Source organism: Cervus canadensis, chromosome 13, assembly GCF_019320065.1.
Source record: "Cervus canadensis isolate Bull #8, Minnesota chromosome 13, ASM1932006v1, whole genome shotgun sequence".
NCBI lineage: Eukaryota > Metazoa > Chordata > Mammalia > Artiodactyla > Cervidae > Cervus > Cervus canadensis.
In genome coordinates, this window is record NC_057398.1 from 32744113 (window position 1) to 32762473 (window position 18361).

The 18361-nt window shown below is 57.7% G+C and overlaps 1 protein-coding gene across 8 annotated transcripts in view; it reads right to left on the bottom strand.

Moving 5' to 3' along the window:
• Positions 1-18361, bottom strand: part of PLEKHG5 (pleckstrin homology and RhoGEF domain containing G5) — a 56381-nt gene that overhangs the window by 3116 nt on the left and 34904 nt on the right. For 5 of the 8 annotated variants that reach the window (XM_043484829.1, XM_043484834.1, XM_043484833.1 and 2 more), the window contains 15 exons: positions 7800-7929; positions 6262-6364; positions 5824-5884; positions 5400-5491; positions 4838-4974; positions 4426-4571; positions 3681-3896; positions 3413-3601; positions 3003-3098; positions 2260-2310; positions 1754-1903; positions 1282-1392; positions 989-1138; positions 764-901; positions 481-600 (listed from right to left, as the gene is read on the bottom strand). In XM_043484829.1, coding sequence (XP_043340764.1) covers positions 481-600; positions 764-901; positions 989-1138; positions 1282-1392; positions 1754-1903; positions 2260-2310; positions 3003-3098; positions 3413-3601; positions 3681-3896; positions 4426-4571; positions 4838-4974; positions 5400-5491; positions 5824-5884; positions 6262-6364; positions 7800-7929 — 1890 coding nt within the window. Of the gene's footprint in view, positions 1-480; positions 601-763; positions 902-988; positions 1139-1281; positions 1393-1753; positions 1904-2259; positions 2311-3002; positions 3099-3412; positions 3602-3680; positions 3897-4425; positions 4572-4837; positions 4975-5399; positions 5492-5823; positions 5885-6261; positions 6365-7799; positions 7930-14292; positions 14312-15398; positions 15594-18361 lie in introns of those variants that run through there. The other 3 variants (XM_043484830.1, XM_043484836.1, XM_043484831.1) reach the window with 3 other exon arrangements.

Here is an 18361-nt window from a genome sequence, read left to right on the forward strand (position 1 = left end):
CCAGTGGAGCCAAACATAAATAAATTTTTTTAAAAAATCATGATTTGCAGACTCTGGGTTACATAGTGCTTGAAAAATTCATAGCTCCATAGCAAGCCTCTAGGCTATTCCCAGCCTGCTCACAGAATGGGCCCCTCCCTCCCAACAGGAACACACTATGGCACTGACAGGTGGGCTAGAATGGCACCTGATGGCCGGGATCCGGCTGCTGTGTTTGTAAAAAGTAAACTGCAGGCAAAAAGTCATCCCTCAACACAATATTGTAAAGCGATTATCCTTCAATTACAAATAATTTTAAAGCAAGAAAAAAACCCAGTCATTCCTCACATAAAGGCACTAGGTCTTGCATTGCTACCCAAGGGACCAGGCAGCTAAGAATCACTGACTAGGGCCCAGGAGGTCCCAAGGAAGGGATGGTCCAAACCCCACAGGGTAAGGGGGAGGCAAGGGCTCTGGGCATGGGGAGGTTCCTGGAGTCACCTTGCTGTCCTTCCCCTCCTTCATCCTCAGGCTCCCTTCCAGCAGCAGCTGACGTGTCTCCTCCGGAGAGGCTCCAGGGATGGGGGCTGTCAGGTCCAGATGTAGAAATTCCTTCAGGAGCTGGGGGTGGGGTTGGGGGCGGGGGCAAGAGTGGTCAAGGTCTGACCCCTCATCTCAGCTGGGAGACCTCAGATGAGATTCCCAGTATAGCTCCCATCTGCCAGTGTGGCCCTTCCCCGCTCCCAGCAGGGCCAAGGACCCCCGCGCAGACGATGGCACCCACCTTGTCCACCTCGTCGTTGCTGCCCTCCACCACCTCGTAGGCGTCGATGCGACTCACCACAGCCGCCAGCCGCTGCCGCTCCTGGCGCTGCCGCATGCACGCGTTCACGTGGTGGATGAAGCGTTCCACCGAGCCGATCTAGGGCGGGCGGGCCATGGCAGTTCAAGGACCGGGTCAGGAGGGGCTGCCAGCCAGAGGGAGGGATCCTGCCCACGACCCAGTTACCATGGTGACAACGGCCTCCTTGGCGCGCGGTTCGTCGGTCTTTCTTAGCACCGACTTGAGCAGCAGCGGGTACTTGGTGAGTCGCTGGTGGGGCTTGGCCAGCATGTCGCTCAGCTTCAGCCGCTGGCACTGCTGGTGCTTCTCGGCCCACTGCGGCAGGGAGGTGGAGCGGGACTCAGGGGGAGGCGGAGCGGGACTCAGGGCGGGCCCCCCCCACCCCTGCCCGGCACCTGCCGCCCAGGGGAGCCCATCGTGCAGTGCCCTGGCCCCCGGCGAGCCCCACCGGCCCTCACCGTGATGTAAGCTCGGAAGAGGTCGTTGTCGCGCAGCAGGCCGCGCATGTACTCCATGCAGCCCTCCTCCTCCATGCAGTATCGGATGTAGGGCTTGAAGAGGGAGCCGAACTGGCGCGGGGCGGAAAAGGCACAGCACCGGTTACCGCGCGCCCCACCCCCGCGGGAGGGGATCCCGCGCTCGCTCCTCCCTTACTGCCTCTCCCCGACCAACAGGGGGCAAGCTTATTATCCCCGTTTTCCACACAAGGACATGGAGCCTCAGCGAAAGCGATCGACCTCGGCCAGGTGGTAGCAAGGGCACACGGCCAGGTGGGGTTTCACACCACAGCGACCGACTCTGAATTCTACGCCTCTTGACCACCAGGGGTCTTTCGGGCCACCGGTTGGGGGGAGGCCGGGGTGTTGGGCAGACGGGATTGGCGCCCCACCCTGCATCTGTGTCCCTGCGTGTGTCCGACCTGACCCGTACCATCTTAAAGCCTTTGAGGAAATCCCCGGGCTGCAGCAGCGCCCGCGTGCGCCGCGCCTTCTCCAGCACCGGCGCCATCACGCTGCCCCACAGCCCGCGGTGCAGCCGCGCGATCTCCGGGATGTTACTGAACAGGCGTTCCGCCTCCACCTGGGGGGCGGGGTTGGTGGTGGAGGTGCGCTCGGCCCCGCCCCTCTTCTAGACCCCGCCCCTACCCATCCCCCTTCCGCCCTCACTGTCAGCCCCGCCCCCAGCCTTCTTCAGCACCATTCCTTGCCCACCTTTCGGGGCCGGGCCCCGCCCCTGCCCATCCTCTTCCCCGCCCCTCACTCTACCCGTTAGCCCCGCCCCAAGCACTCTTAAGCATCATCCCACTTCAACAATTAGGTGCCAGGCCCCGCCCCTCACCACTCCACCAGTCAGCCCCGCCCCTGTCCCGCCCCTCCCTGGCTTTAGCCCCTCCCCGTTACTTCCTGGGACCGCCCCCACCCCAGGCCCCGCGGCACCTCACACAGCAGTCCCGACTCTTGCAGGTTCAGAAGGCAGCACAGGAACAGCTGTGGGGGCAAAGAGCACTGCATCTGGAGTGGGGGGTTCCCCGTCCCGATGCCCCACCCAGACTCTAAGGCTCCCTTCACCCCTTCCCCATCCTGGGAGGCCCTGAGGCAGCCTGGGACAGAGAGGGTTCACCCTTTGAGAAAAGACCCAGTTCCATGGCCCGGCTGCGGGTCCCCCTACCCAGGCCCCACCTGGAGGGCCGCTCTGGGACGCTGCCCTGACTGCCACACCTGGAACTCTCTCCTCCAGCTCTGCCCTGGCTCTCTCTGGTTTCTGCCCAGAGGGTGTCTTCCTTGAGCCCACAAGCCCAGGACAGATGCTCCCCCAGGTCAAAGTCCCTACACACCCCCCACACCTGGTGCCTACCCATCTTGTCTCCGCATCTAGGGTGTGAGCTGCTGGACACCTGGCATACAGCAGGTGTTTAGAAACAGCCGTTGAGCGGATGAGTGAAAGGATGAGGTCTGTGTTAGCTCAACCCAGACTTGCCCCAAGCCCCCTCCCAATTCCCTGGGGCCCCAGGGAATCACCTCCATGTTGGGGTGTGGCCCACCCCCCACACCCCTCCCCCTTTGTTGCTTGGCACCTGCTCCTTCTGCAAAGGTCCAACTCTGCTCAGAGACACCCAGAGGAGGCCCCAGCGGGGGCCAGGGTGGGCAGGGACGCGATTGGCTCTGGGCCCCACACTCACGTTGGTGATCACCCTCAGCTTCTTAATGTAGGAGGCCTCCGTGTGCAGGAGCTCCCAGACCGCCTCCTGCTGGTGGCACTGCCGCCGGGTCAGCTTCTGTGGGGAGGGCAGGGTGTCTCCAGAAGCCCCGGGGTGGCCAGATCAGGGGAGCAGGTGGAGTGGGCCCACACACCACCTTTTTTCCCACTTGAGACACAGGGGCCCCCCAAGTTCTGGGCCAGCCAAGTGGCGCACCACACTTTCACCTTGCCTGAGTTCCTCCAGAGCTGGTTAATGATGACAGCTGCCTGGCGGGGCTGTCCTTGGAACATCCTGCCACCCTAGGAAGGGCCCCATGGAGTGGGGCAGGGGTGATAATGCCCCCCTTTCCCTGAGAAGGGGGGAGCTGTGGGCAGGCAGGCGGCACTCACCTCGTGCCCGTCAATGAGCTCCCGCCAGCTGTCCTCCAGCCGCAGTCCAGCGTCACCCTCATCCTCCTCTTCGTCACCTTCTTCCTCCCAGGAGTCATGGTCAAAGCGCAGCCTCCGGGGCAGCCTGGGCAGCCCGAAGAGGCCGTAGGCATGCAGCTTGCCCTCCAGCTGCTCCATCTTGTCCATCTCCTGAGAGGAGACCTGTGGTCAGGGTCAGGGGTCAAGGGTCAGCCAGCTGCCCTGCCCCAGGGCACCCAGGCCCACATACCCGGCCGTAGGCGCTGGTGCTGGGGCCTGAGCTGAAGAAGCCACTGAAGCGACTGGCTGCCCGGTTCTTCCAGCTGTCACTGCCACTGCTGCTGCTGCTGCTGCCACTGCTGCTGCCGCTGGGCAGAGAGCAGCTGGAGGGTGTGGGGGGCTCCTGCCCAGGGATGCTGGCCTCCCCCAGGAACTCTGACATGTTCTTGCGTCGGCGACCAGGGGCCTGGCCGGGGGGCAATGGTCAAGAGGCAGGTCCACCCTGACCCCCACGGCCCAACCCCACACATTTCCAGGGCCTCAAACCCACCTGGGATGCAGGAGGGTCTCTGCATTCCCCCACCCTGTGAGGCCATCTCTCCTGAGGCCTACACATGCCCTGGGGGCTGGAAGGTCCAGACAGGCACCCCTGGGCCACGCCTCCCCCCACCGCCAGCCCCAACCAGCAGCATGAAGCACGTGGGAGAACACAGAGTCACACACACTCGGGTGCACTTAGAAGCCCACGTCCAAGTGGATCCCTGACGAACGTTCACGAGCACAATGTCTGCTTGGACACACATGCTCAGACTCCTCATGCATGAACACTCAGAATTCCCAGGCCCATCCCCCTGCAGTGGGGGGATGCCCGTACACCCCAAGCCAGCCCCATTTCACAGAAGGGGGAGGAAAGCCCCCAGCAGGAGCAGCAAGGGGCCCAGGTGACCTCCCCTCTGGCCCCTCCCCACCCCCAGCCCTGACAAGCCCCTCCTCACCAGGATATCCAGGCTCTCCCGGCGGCTCTGGGGGTCCACGCGCTCCTGGGCTGGGGGCCCGGCCCCGGCTTGCCGCAGGATCGGCAGACTCAGGGACTTGGAGTCCTTCACCCCCTGCTCCACCTTCCCTTCATCCCCTGGCTTGGCTGGGGAGGCATGCGGGGACAAGTGAAGGTCCTCAAAACCCAGGCCAGTGGAGGACGAGGCCCCAGTTCGCTCTCTCCCCGGAGGATCCAAACCAAGGCCTGGCTGCCCTCCCCCAAAGCCCCGCCCTGCCAGCACCCAGCACTGCCACCCAGCAGAGACACCTGTATGATAATGAGCCTGCTCAAGGCCATGGCCAACGGGAACCTGAGCTGGGAAACAACACCCTCCCCAGAGGACCCAGTTGCGCCCCATATCCCCTGCTCACCTTTGACCCGCAGGTAGTGTCCCCCAAACCTGTAAGCCTCAAAGGTGAGGGACAGGGGCGTGTTGGACTGGTCCAGGTAGATGTCCACTTTGCCCAGTGCAATGCCCTTCCTTTCAAATACTGGCAGCAGCACCTCCCTGCCCCAGGACAGGAGGTGTGTGTTGGGGGCCATCACATGAACCCCCCACCCTGCCCAGAACCATCACATGAACCCCCACACCACCCCCCAAAGGAAAAGGGAGATCCCAGGGGGATCACACCCAGGTTCATACATGCACACACGAATAGGAGGTTCACATGTGTATATATAAGCCAACACACCCTCGCCCTCACACGTTCGTGTTGACACACCAGGGCCAGACCCTGTCACATGCCAGTCCACGCCCCGGGGGTGAGCCACGTCCATTCAAGCATGGCTCCCAGGCCCTCACTGCACATGAGTGGGGTGTCCTTGGGGGAGGATACATTCGTTTACAGGCCACCACACAGACACACAGTCATACCTGCTGAGGCCACACCTGCCCCCCAGCTCCGTTCTCCCCTCAGCCCCATCGAGCCCTACCCCAGAGACTTCTTCTTCATGGCTGGTACAATCTCTGTCTCAATATCCACGTTCAGGTCAAATTTCAGGGTGAAGCACTCCTTGCTTGGGTCCTGAGCAGACATGCATCTCAGCGTCTGCACCCCTCGTGCCCTACCCTCCCCACCCCAGGGTCCTGGTGAGCATAGGGATCTCCCTGTCCTTTTCTGTCCCGGGGAGGCCCCTGGCAGCCCTCCTGCTGGAGGCAGGAGCTCCTGGAGCATCCCCCTACCTGAGCTAAGTTGGGCAGGGCTGGGCAGCAACAGAGAGACACGCTCACTCTACGCCCCATCCCTGGTCCTGGAATTCAGAGCAGACAGGCCCAGCCTCGGGAATGGAAAGGGCCCAGAAGGGACAGAGGCTTGGGGGGGCGGGGGGCTGCTCTGCCAGCCTGGGGACTCCTTACATCTGTGTGTCTCCTCCTGGCTTTCTTCTTGGAGAGTTTCAGGCCTGTGCTCTTTCGGTCCCTGTAATTAAGCCAGTCAGGGCAGAGGTTGGAGGCATGGGTGGGCTCTCATCCAGGTGGGATGTGGGCAGGCCCCCTCTGGTGACCCACCCCTTGCTGACTGTAGGTGGCCAGGTAACTCAGGTTGGCTCAGGCAAGCAGGGATGGAGGTGGGGAGAGGCTCACAAGGAGCTGTGCGCCCCCTAGTGGCCAATCCAGGAGTCATACCCAGGGTCCCTAGACGGGTGGAGTCTGCTCCCAGAAGCCCTAGAGGCTCACCCTCCAGGAATCTGGGTAGCAGCGGGGGCTAGGAGGGATCTCTGGTCCCTAGATCTGTGACCTGACACCCAGCCTTGGGAGCCCCCAGGTGTCTGCTCCACTCACCAACCCCTCACCTACCCCTTGCCGTCCATACAGCTCTCCTCCTCCTCCTCCAAGTCCACGGCAGGACTGGTGCGTGGGGGGCATGACCGGGTGGACACATTCCGAGCCAGGACAGAGCCTGTGGAGTAGAATGGGAGTGGGGTTGTGCCTGCCTCCTTGTCCCCGGTCCCCTCCTTAGTCTTCCAACATGGTAGTCTCCAGAGAAACTAAAGCTGGCTATGGACCCTGGGACCCCGCCTCTCTAATAAGCCAGGGCCTCTCAGTTCAGGAGTCAGTCACTGCTTAGCATTTATTCATCCCCAGAACCAAGAAGACACAAGGGCCCTGGGATGACACCCTGGGTGATGCCCTGTGCCCAGTACAAATCCACCTCAGTTTACCCATCTATGAAATAGGCATAAAGAAGCACTGCCTCTAGGATTGTTGCAGGGAGGGACCAAACTCCACAGCTTTCTTGCAAGTTTCCCCTTCCCCCTCCCCTATCTTGCAGGTCACCACTGTGACCACACCCAAAGTCCCAGGGGGCCCTGGGGAACAGTCCTTTTGTCCCTCTGACCAGCTGGGGAAGGAGACAAAAGCCACCTCAGCACAGTCAGCTGGCAGTGGGACTGGGCCAGGTGCCTGTTCAGCAGGAGGGGTCTCTTATTTCCTGCTGCAAGTTCCTTCTGACCTGCCCACCCCACCTCCCACTGCCTCTGTCCGCTGGCTGCCTGGCTGGAGGATCTGTCCAGAAATCCCCTGCCTGGAGGAGAAGACGGAAGGGCTTTCTCCATGCTGGCCCGGGCAGGGGCAGGCCCATCAAGAAGGACCTGGCCCCTAGAGGAGATAGGCTGGCCCTTGAGCTGGGCCGGTCCCCAACTTTTCCTCTTGTTAAAAAACTGGCAGGGGGGAGGATGACAGGAAGGGATAGTTAGGGAGTTTGGGATGGACATGTACACAGGGCTATATTTAAAATGCATAGCCAACAAGGACCTACTGTATAGCACATGGAACTCTGCTCAGTGTTATGTGCCAGCCTGGAAGGGAGGAGGGCTTGGGGGAGAATGGATACATGTATAGTATGACCGAGTCCCTTCCCTGTTCATCTGAAACTATCACAACATTGTTAATCAGCTATGTGTGCATGCATGCATGCTAAGTTGCTTCAATCGTCTCTGACTCTTTGCAACCTCATAGCCTGTAGCCCGCCAGGCTCCTCTGTCCATGGGATTCTCCAGGCAAGAATACTGGAGTGGGTTGCCATGGCCTCTTCCAGGGGATCTTCCAGACCCAGGGATCGAACCTGTGTCTCTTATGTCTCCTGCATTAGCAGGTGGGTTCTTTACCACATTCTAGCACCACCTGGGAATCCCTGTTAATCAGCTACACCTCAATACAAAATAAAATGTTAAAAAAACAAATACTTGTGGAACAAAAGAGGCAGCAGTGGATTTGGGTTTCATTGTTCACAGCTGACTCCTGTCCTTCTGATGGCCTTGTCAAGATGCCTACAGTTACCAGGACCCTGTGCCCCCAGGTAGGGGCTCTAGGGACCGGCCCCGTCCTGTGCTCACCTTGGGGGGGCAGGTCGAAGCGGACGTGCCCATCATAATGCATGGCGCTGTGGAACTTGCTGTCACAGACCTCGCAGAGGTTGAGGGGGCCCCGGTGGTGCAGCTGCTGGCAGTCGGCGTGGTGGCATACCTGTGTGGGAAAGGATGGGGGTGAGGTGGACCCAAAGCCCTGTGGTACACGGGGCCCCTGGCTGCTATTCATGTCCAACCATCCATGTTCCAGAGGGGCCTGTGCTTATTAATTTATTCATCAAATGTTTCCCAAGCACCTACAAGGTGTCCATTCTGGGGGATGCAGAGACAGCAAAGCCCTGCCCGCAAGAAACAGCGCTGAGTAAGTAACCATGAAGCAGGTGCTCCCAGGGCCTCTCCCGGAACACAGGCAGAAAGGGCCCCAAAAAGTGAAGCTGGGGCTGCCAGTCACTTGGCCCAACTCAGTGTCTTCAAACAGAACGCCTCCCCGTCCTCCGTGCCCAGGGCCTCTGCCCTCAATTCTATGACCTATGCAGCCCCCGAACAGCTGACCCCCGTGGATTTCTAAGTCAGGGTGTGGAGGGGCTTATGGAGGAGTCAGGGAACGATGCTGGCATCTCGGTGCCTATGTGGGACCCACGGGCCGTTGCTTAGTGATGTGACCTCAGATTTACCCATTCACTCCAGTCTGTTCTCATCCCCATCCCCACAGATGACCTTCCTATCTCCTCCATCCCCTAAGCATCCCAAACTCACTCCCCACTGACCCACTGCCTACTTTTCCAGGGAAACAGAAGACACTCCATGAGCCCCAACCACCACAGCCACCCACCCGTCCTGGGCTGTGGAGGCTTCACCCTGCCCCAACCCAGACCAGCCTTCCACCGAGACCCACCTCTCACCAGATCATTCCCATGGGCAAACCAACCCATTTCCCCAGCTCCAGCACCCCCTCCACTTATAACTAAACTCTGTAAAACCAGGCATCCATAACCACCACTTTCTGTTCTCTCCTCCCATTACCCTTTCTTTTCCCTCAACTTTTTGTTTTAAAATCATTCAAACCTACAGAAAGTTGTAAGAATAGTACAATGACATCCACACACCCTTCTAGCTCCGCCAGTCGTTCACATTTGCCACACTGCTCATGACACCCCTCCCCTGGTGAGGAAATCAACACCACCTGGGAGCACAGATGTTCTCGTGCAAAACCCCACACAACTCTATGTGTGGTCACACTCGGGGAAACTCAGAGATGATACTTTGTCCAACTATAGTCTACCTTGGCATTTCCACAAGTGTCTAAATAATGTCCTTCATAGATTTTTTTTTTTCCCCCACATGATATCCAATCAAGGTTCATATGTACAGACATTTGGCTGTGTTTACCCCTTTAAGAATGAATGTCCTGGGACTTCCCTAGTGACTAAGACTCCGAGCTCTCAAGGCAAGGGGCCTAGGTTCGATCCCTGGTCAGGAAAGTATTTACCACATGCCGCAACTAAGAGTTTGAACGCCAAAACTCAAGATCCTGCATGCCTCAATGAAGATCAAAGATCCTGAGGGATGCAAATGAGAACCAGTACGGCTAAATAAATAAATAAAATATACATATACATATACATATATTTTAAAATTAAAAAAAAAGAATGAATGTCCCACATTTTCCACCCTGTCTTTCAGGACATTGAAGCAGCCAGGCCAGCAGTTTCGCCGAGAGCCCTTCCTTCTGGATTTGTCTGGGGGTCTCGCATAGTTTGCTGTCGTTCAGTCGCTCAGCCGTGTCTGACTTTTTGTGACCCCATGGACTGTAGCATGCCAGACTTCCCTGTCCTTCACCATCTCCCGGGGCTTGCTCAAACTCATGTCCATTGAGTTAGTGATGCCATCCAACCATCTCATACTCTGTCATCCCCTTCTCCTCCTGCCTTCAATCTTTCCAAGCATCAGGGTCTTTCCAATGAGTCAGCTCTTCGCATCACGTGGCCAAAATATTGGAGCTTCAGCTTTAGCATCAGTCCTTCTAATGAATATTCAGGATTGATTTCCTTCAGGATTGACTGGTTTGATTTCCTTGCAGTCCAAGGGACTCTCTATGGTGTTCCCCAACACCATAGCTCAAAAGCATCAATTCTTCTCGCATAGTGTAAAGATGAGCATATGGGCAGGGATGACAGAGAGTGGACTATGTCTCCTTCAGCGTGCCCGAGTGCCAGATCATCTGGGGATCTCACTGTATCTTGTTTGTTTGTTTGCCTTAATATTTACTTATTTGGCTGTGCCAGGTCTTGGTTGCAGCTGACAGGCTTAGTTGCCCTGCTGCATGTGGGATCTTAGTTCCCTGACCAGGGATCGAACTCCTGTCCCCTGTATTGGAAAGTGGATTCTTAACCACTGGACTACCAAGGAGGTCCCCTTGCTATACTCTGTAAAGGCGTGTTCTCTCTCTGTAATGAGATACAGGGCTTCTCTGCTGGCTCAGTGGTAAAGAATCTGCCTGCAATGCAGGAGACCCAGGTTCAATTCCTGGGTCGGGAGATCCCCTGGAGAAGGAAATGGCAAACCACTCCAGTATTCTTGCTTGGAAAAGCCCATGGACTGGGGAGCCTGGCAGGCTACGGTCCATGGGTTGCAAAGAGTTGGACACGACTTAGCCACTAAACCACCAATGAGTAGGTAGTCCTGGGGTGACACTTTGAGATAGCCTGCTCCTCAGTGATTGCACACTCCAGGGCTTTAGTCCTCACTGATGGCTTTTGCCTAAACCAAACTATTACTACAATGGTTGCAACTGGAGATTTTCTACCTCTTCTATATTCCCTCAGACCCTTTCCCATCAATTCTGCTCCCTCCCCAACTTGCTCTTCTAAGGTCTCTGCTGACATCCACACTTCTAAGTCCTCTTGTCTGTTCTGCCAGGGCCCAGCATTTGACATGGTCTCTTGGAAACCATTTCTTCCTCGGCCCCCAGAACCCATGCCTTGCCTATTCCCTCCCCTCTCAGCCCCCTTGCCTGCTTCCTGCTCTCTCCCCATCTGTGGACCCCTCCTTATTTTACCCACACCCACTGTCCTGGGGAGGGCTCCCAGGTGATCTGTCCAGTGGGGACCAGGCCTAAGACTCCGGACCCACCTTCTCCATCCTCCTCCTGGATCCCAACAAGCATCTCAAACTTAAAAGGGCCTCACATGAGCTCCTGAAATTTTCCACATGGCTCTCTACCCATCTCGATTATTGGCAACATCTTCCAGCTATGCTGATGTTATGAGTTGAATTATGTCCCTCAAAAAGACAGGTTTGGGGTATTCCCTAGTGGTCCAGTGGTTAGGACTTGGTGGTTTCACAGCCATGGGCCTGGATTCGATCCCTGTCTGGGGACCTGCTGTTGTTATTGTTAACTTGCTAAGTCACTTCTGACTCTTTGTGACCCCATGGACTGTATGCAGCCCATCAGGCTCCTTTGTACATGGGATTCTCCAGGCAAGAATACTGGAGTGGGTTGCCAATTCCTTCTCCAGGGGATCTTCCTGACCCAGGAATCAAACTTGCATCTCCTAAAATGGCAGGAAGATTCTTTACCACTGAGCTACTTGGGAAGGCCTGGTTGGGGAACAAGAATCTCACAAGCCAGGCGGCACAGCAAATAGTGTTTTTTTTGTTTGTTTGTTTGTTTTTTTAAAAAGATAGGTTCAGTCCTAACCCCCAGCACTACAGAATGTGCCCTTGATGGAAAGAGGATCATTACAGATGTCATTAGTTAAGCTGAGATCATAATGGGGTCTGTGATCACACAGGATAGAGTATGGAGTAACCATATGACTGGTATCCTTATAAGAAGAGAAGAGACACACAGAGGGGACACATAGTGAGAAGCCATGTGACGACAGAGGCAGCGACTGGAGGCATGCACCTACAAGCCAAGGAATACTGAGGAACACCAGGAGGTGCCAGAGCTGGAGGAAGCAAGGGAGAATCCTCCCCTGGTAACTTGCAAGGGAGAACGACCTGACCACATCTTAATTTCAGACTTTTGGCCTCAGAACCGAGAGAATAAACTTCTGTTGTTCTAAAGCCACCCTGACATGCTATGGCAGCCCCAAGAAAATAACATATTAGGCCAAAAACCTTAGGGTCACCTGTGAGCCTTCTGTTACCTGTCATCCAGGCAGTCTAACACATCTTCAGGCGCCACCCTTAATACCCATAGTTTCAAACCGGCCACACGCTCCAGGCCAGCTTAGCTCCCATCGCCTCTCGGCAGGATGACAGGGCCCCAGAGCTGGTCACCCTACACCCATCCTTGACTCCAGCCTATTCTCCATGAGCAGCCGCAGTGGACCCAGTTCAAAGAGGAGTCACACAGACCTCCTCAAAACCCTGCAAGGGCTTCCCATCTCCTGCCAAGGCAGTGACCTTGGGGGCCTCCAGTCCTGTTCTCCTAGCTCCTTCTGCTGTCCCCACCCGCCAGCCTCCTGCCTTCCCTGTAATTGGGCTTCCCAGGTGGCACTAGTGGTAAAGAACCCACCTGCCAATGCAGGAGACACAAGAGACACAGGTTTGATCCCTGGGTCGGGAAGATCTCCTAGAATAGGAAGTGGCAACCCACTCCAGTACTCTTGCTTGGAAAATCCCATGGATGGGGAGCCTGGCAGACTACAGTCCATGGGGCCAGAAAGAGTCGGACACGACTGAGCCACTGAGCATGCATATATTTATTTATTTGGCTGCGCTGGGTCTATAGTCACAGCGCTCAGGGTCTTTAGTTGTGGCACGCAGGATCTTAGTTCCCTGACCAGGGATCGAACCCAGGCCCCCTGCACTGGGAGAGCAGAGTCTTGGCCATGGACCACCAGGGAAGTCCCTCCTCCTGCCTTCTCCGACACGCTTCTTCAGACATGCCCCACCTCTGAGCCTTGGCATCTGCTAATCCCTCAGCCTGAAATGCTTTCCCCCAGACACTGAAATAACCAGCCACCTCCCTTCCTGCAGACCTTCACTCAAAAGTCACCATCTTTCCCTTCTAAGGTTTCATTCCTCCACGTTCACTCCCTGCCCCTGCCTTCTCTCCTTAACACCTTCCACCGGCAGGCAGTCTGTGCATCTCACTTTGTTGCCTCCCCACCCTATCAGCTCTACAAGGACAGCAGTTTCCGTCTTTCAGGTTCACTGACTGATCTCATCCTAGCCATTCAATAAGTACTGGTTTGATTATTAAGTAGCATGATAGAGGACCACTGGAGATTTGGGCTGGAGAGAGCCTGATCAGGCATCTTCTTTAGTCTTCATTGAATTGGTTACAATATTGCTTCTGTTCTGTGTTTTGGCTTTTCAGCCCAAAGCATGTAGGATCTTAGCTTGTTGCTTTGGTTCTTGTGTTCCTTCCACTCCTCAGTCAGACAGAAAAAGGAATATGGACACAGAAATGTCAGCTGGCAGGGAGCAGACTGAGGTCACTTGTTCCAGGGGGTCTGGGCCCTGGGCATCATGGTCCACATTTCCAACAGCAACCTGAGAGCCAGGTACCCCCTACTGCCACTCCCTTCCTGAGTGGTCTTCAAGTGTGGTCTTCTGTCCTGAGGCAGGGCGAGAGGCACCCTTCAACTAGAACAGCTGTTTCTATCTTCACTTGACCTGGCGGTGGTGGTTTAGTTGCTAGTTGTGTCTGACTTTTGCGACCCCAAGGACTGTAGCCCACCAGGCTCCACTGTCTATGGGATTTCCCAGGCAAGAATACTGGTGTAGGTTGCCAATTCCTTCTCCAGGGGGTCTCCCTGACCCAGAGATCCAACGCGGGCCTCCTGCACAACAGGCAGATTCTTTACCAACTGAGTCACCAGGGAAACCCTCTGATCTACTGCTAAACAAAGTGTGAAAACCCCGATTCTCCTCCATGGCTCTGCACACATCCACATCCACACTTGGCCTCCCCAGGGCACTCCTGACAGAGGGCTGGGCTTTGCGGATGCAGGGACCCCTGCAGTGAGCATCTCTTCCTGACAACAAATCCGAGGAAGCACTTGTCCTTTCTCCCCAGGAGGCTCACAGCCGGCCAGCTCAGCAGCCCTCCCGCCCTCTGTGTCCCGCCTGGCAGTCAGTCTGGCACAGGTGCCCCTTCCTGACCCCTTCCAGGCCTCTAGCGATTTCCCTGACAGCTTCATTTTTCTGGTGCCAGGCCTGGCATTGGGCAGTGAGGCTGTGGACTGACCAGCTGCCCAGGCCCTGGCCTCACAGTGGGTGGGGGTGGGGGTGGGGTGACATGGCAGGAGCCATGATAGGTTGTGGGTGTTCTGGGTTCGGGGGGGTGGTTCTCTGGGAGTCTTCCAGTCCAAGTCCTTGGTTCTATGCCACAATCTTGTTTTAAAACCTAACCAGTATATGTGCTCCCACCAGGCTTCTCCATCCATGGAATTCTGCAGGCAAGAATACTGGAGTGAGTTGCCATTTCCTATTTATAATACCTATAATACCACTACATAGCATACAGATTGCCACTAAGTAAATATCAACTGAATGTACTAACCAATAGGTAGGCTTCCCAGGTAGCGCAGTGGTAAAGAATCCACCTGCCAATGCAGGAGACAAGAGTTCAGTTCCTGGGTTGGGAGGATCCCCTGGAGGAAGAAATTACTACTGATACTAATGCTAATTTTAACAAGAGTCCAGCTGCTGGCTGACCTCCTTCCATCCTCCCAGCAGCCCCCAGGCTCAGGGACACCGGGATGATGTGAGAGTCAGGCTAGGATCTGAAGCAGGTGAGTATTCAGCGGGTTGAGGATGAAGTTCTGAGAACCCCCACGGAGGGAGGCTGAAGCAGTGCCCACACTGGCTGTTCTCACACCTCCATCTCCAAACCCCTTGGTCTTCACCACTCCCTCCAGGGTTGGGGGTCTCCCCATCACTAAAGCAGGGTAGCCCCTTCCCAAAGCCAGGCTCTTGAGCCCCTTCTCTCAGACCCAGGGTCTACTCCCCACCTCCTTGCTGCCCCCTCACGCCCCCCACCCCCACCACTCTCTGAGGGCAGCAGCGACCCTGCCAGCCAGGGAGAGACAGCAGGGTCCGGGGCCAAAAGTTCTCAGGACTCAAGCCAAAGAAGCGAGAGGGGATCCCATGGAACAGCTAGGTCACACTGCATGTCCAAAGGCAGAGAATGGGCGGTAACTTTACAAATAATAAAGGGGCCTGGGCCTTTTGGGGAGCACGAACGATCAAGGCTGACTCCCCCAGGGGTGGGGCGTGGAGAAATCAGTCTTCCCAGTCCCACCAGGGTGGCCTCAGAAGCAGGAGTAGGAGGGGTGTGGGCAGGGCCTGGACAGAGGAAGGAAAGGGGAGGGTGGCCAGGGCAGGGCCTGGGACCCACAGGTGTGTCCGGAGTCAGCCCCAGACACAAAAGGCCGAGGTCTGGCGGTCCCCTCCGCTGCCTGGCCGCCTTGGTGCCAGGGTGGGGGACACATCTCAAACCCCCAGCCCCTCATCGCCTCCCCAGCTCCTCCTCCCCCGCCCCGCACCCCCGCAGTGTGCACCCCGGGTAGGGGGCTGGGCCGCCGAGTACCGGATCCACTTAGAGACGCGCGCGGAGGAGCGAAAGGGCACCCGCCCCGCCCCCCGCCCAGCCCCCCGCGCCCGTACCTGGCCTTCCCCGTTGCGGCCGCGACCCCCTGCCCAGCCGGGCTCGGAGTCTCGGGAGGGCAGCCCGGGGCTGGGCCTGGAGGCCGCGCGGCGCCCGGAGACGCCGGGTCCCGTCCCCATGGCGGCCGGAGGAAGCGGCGGTCTGCGCCGCCCGCCGGACAAAGCGCGGAGCCCCGCTTCCTGCCATTGTGCAGCCGCGCCCGCCCGCCGAGCGCGCCGGGACCCCGGGGGGCGGGGAACACCCTCCCGCCGGCAGCCCCGCCCTGACCCCCAGCCCCCAACCCCCACGCAAATGTCTCAGGCTCAGAGGGTCCCCCCCCCGGGGACCTCCTTGAATGCGGGGGGAAGGGGGACCCGCCGCTGACAACCCCCTCACCTTGACTGCGGAACCCCGGCCCCGCCCAGTCCCGCGGGGGCCCCATTTTGCTGTGACCGCCACCCCCCCCAACGCGAACGACTGGGCACAGGAGGTCCCCCTGGCCAAAGGGCATCTTAACTCCCTCCCGCCAGTCCTGGGGACCCCCGCCCCAGAGCCTCAGCCCGCAGGACTTCTCCCTGCTGTGAGGGAGCTTCCTTAATACTGGCAGAAGAGGGGGGACCGGACCAAGGATACATCACATCTCCCTAGGGGTCCTCGGGCCCCGCTCCCCGTCCAGCCCCGAGGATATCTGACTCCACTTCTCAGTCTCAGCCACACAGTCGGCGCTCAGAGGCCTTCTTGAGGGTCATCTTAGTGCCGGCCCGCAATCCAAGAGACCCCCGCCTCAGAGCCTGAGCCCGGGGGACCCCCGCTCCCACTGCCCACACCAGGCAGAGGAGCAGAGTGGGGCTGGTGACCACAGGAGGAGGCGGCGGGCGGAAGGCAGGTGCGCGGGGCGGAGAGGGTGGTCTCTGGGGTGCGCCCAGGAGCAGAGTGAGAGGAGGTGTCGGGACAACCCCACAACCCAACTCAGCTTTCCACGTAGCCCCTGCTGCTCCAGGCTGGCACCCACCGCCCCGCACCCCTCCCCGGCTCAAGGCCACGCGGGAGCTTCCGGTGCCCTACCGCCAGAGGGCGCTCATCAGAGGCTGAGAGACGCAGACCCGGAATGGGGTGTGGTGCAAGGGTCACCACTGTAGGTCGTCAAAGAGCTTTCACACTCACTCCTGGGAGGTGGAGGCCGGCACTGTTATCCTCGCTCATCGAGTGGGGGAGAAAGTCCACAGGCCGGACTGACACCCAGGCTTCTGGAATGGCCTCCCCAGGGCACTCCTCAGTACTCACACGCTGTCATCATCCCCATCCCCTAGACAGCTCCCCCTCAATCTGGTTCTGTGGGGGGAAGAGGGTCTTTACAGGTTTTGCGGGGAGCAGCAATTTATCCATCTATCCCGGCCGGGAGGTTTCCACGGCTGTGTCCCCTCCCACATCCTGAGCAGCCCTCTTTCCACACCATAGGCAAATCTTCTAAAACTGAAACCTGACCATGTCACTCCCCCCCCCCACCCCCCCGCCCCAAACCCTCCTGTGACTTCCCATCTTGCTTAAAATAAAAATCCCAATTATGGCCTGTCTCCTACCTTGCCCCCCTGGCCGGTTCCACAGGGTGGGCCGCCATGCTGGCTTCCTTCATCCCTACAACTCACTGAGCTCAGAACCTGCTCCTCTGTGTTCTGGAACACCATGTGCCCTTGATCTTCCCAACAGCTGGCACTGGGCCCCAATTTAAATCCTACCTCTCCAAGAAGACCGTTACTCTTCTCTCCAGATAAACACCCCCTTACCCCAGGACTCTCAGTCCCCTTAAATTGAATCATTTCCTCCAAAGCATCTATTTATATTATGACCTGAAATTATTTTCTTTGTTCACTTCTTGATGATCACTTTCCCCTGCTAGAATATTCTCTCCAGAGGCTAGCAGTCTTGGCTGTCTGGCCCATGCTTCATTTTTGGCACTTAGAACAGTCCTGGCCACCACAGGTACTCAGGGTAGACTAAGATGATGAATAGACGAATGAAGACAGAAGGAGGGGCTTCATGCCAGAGAAGGCCATTGGGGCCAGGAAGGTCTTGGCCAGGATGCCCTTCCTGTGGCCAATGGTCAACAATGCTTTCTCCATTGCTTGTCCACGGCTTCTCTCCATCCCCTCCAGCATCCATGACCTTGGCTTGCTGGCCCAGGCAGGTCCTCAGGCTTTCTACCTCAAAGCCTGGTGGTGTTGCCCAGGCCCCCTGCCCCTGCCCCCCAGACCAACCTCTGAGCACACCTAAGTGCCAGGCCCATGCCAAATCCCGTTCACTCTTCTCAGGACCATAAGGAGAAGATACTGTTACTATCTCCCATTCAACAGACAAAGACACTGAGATTTGGAAAGGTAAAATAACTTGTTCTAACAGCAGATGCCCACTGGACCACTCCCCGTGAGCCTCAAGCACAGAGAAGCCGTAGTGACATGAAGACCAGCCAAGTGGTGGTTTGGGCAGCAGGGACGTGAGGTCCACCCCCTTGGGGACAGGGCAGATCCCCGCGCCCACCAGTCTGTGGTAGCCAGGTTGCATCAAGTGGAGACCAACAGGACTGGGCCAGGACAGGTCACCAGAGGTCACTGGAGTGACCAAGTTCTTGCCACCCTGAATCATGCTCCTGCTTGGGTTCTCCATCCAGGGCTGGGGCTGCTCCTTGGAGGGCCAGGGCCCTGCTATCCCAGGGCCAAACGTGCAGGGTCAAGGAACCTGTGGAGCAGGGGAGGAAAGGAGCCCTACACAGGGAAGGGAGGAGGCCTCGGCAGGCTTTGAGGTTCCCACCTGCTCGCTAAATAGGGAGCTGAAACAGCCCGTGAACAGGCCCAAAAGGTCCCAACCCCTGACTCCCTGAGGAGGGGGCCCCTCCCTAGCCCAGCCCCAGCTCCAGGCTCATGAGTCAGGACTGGCTTGTTGAAACTGATACCCAGAAACCAGATGCCGGGGCTGATGAATAATGGAG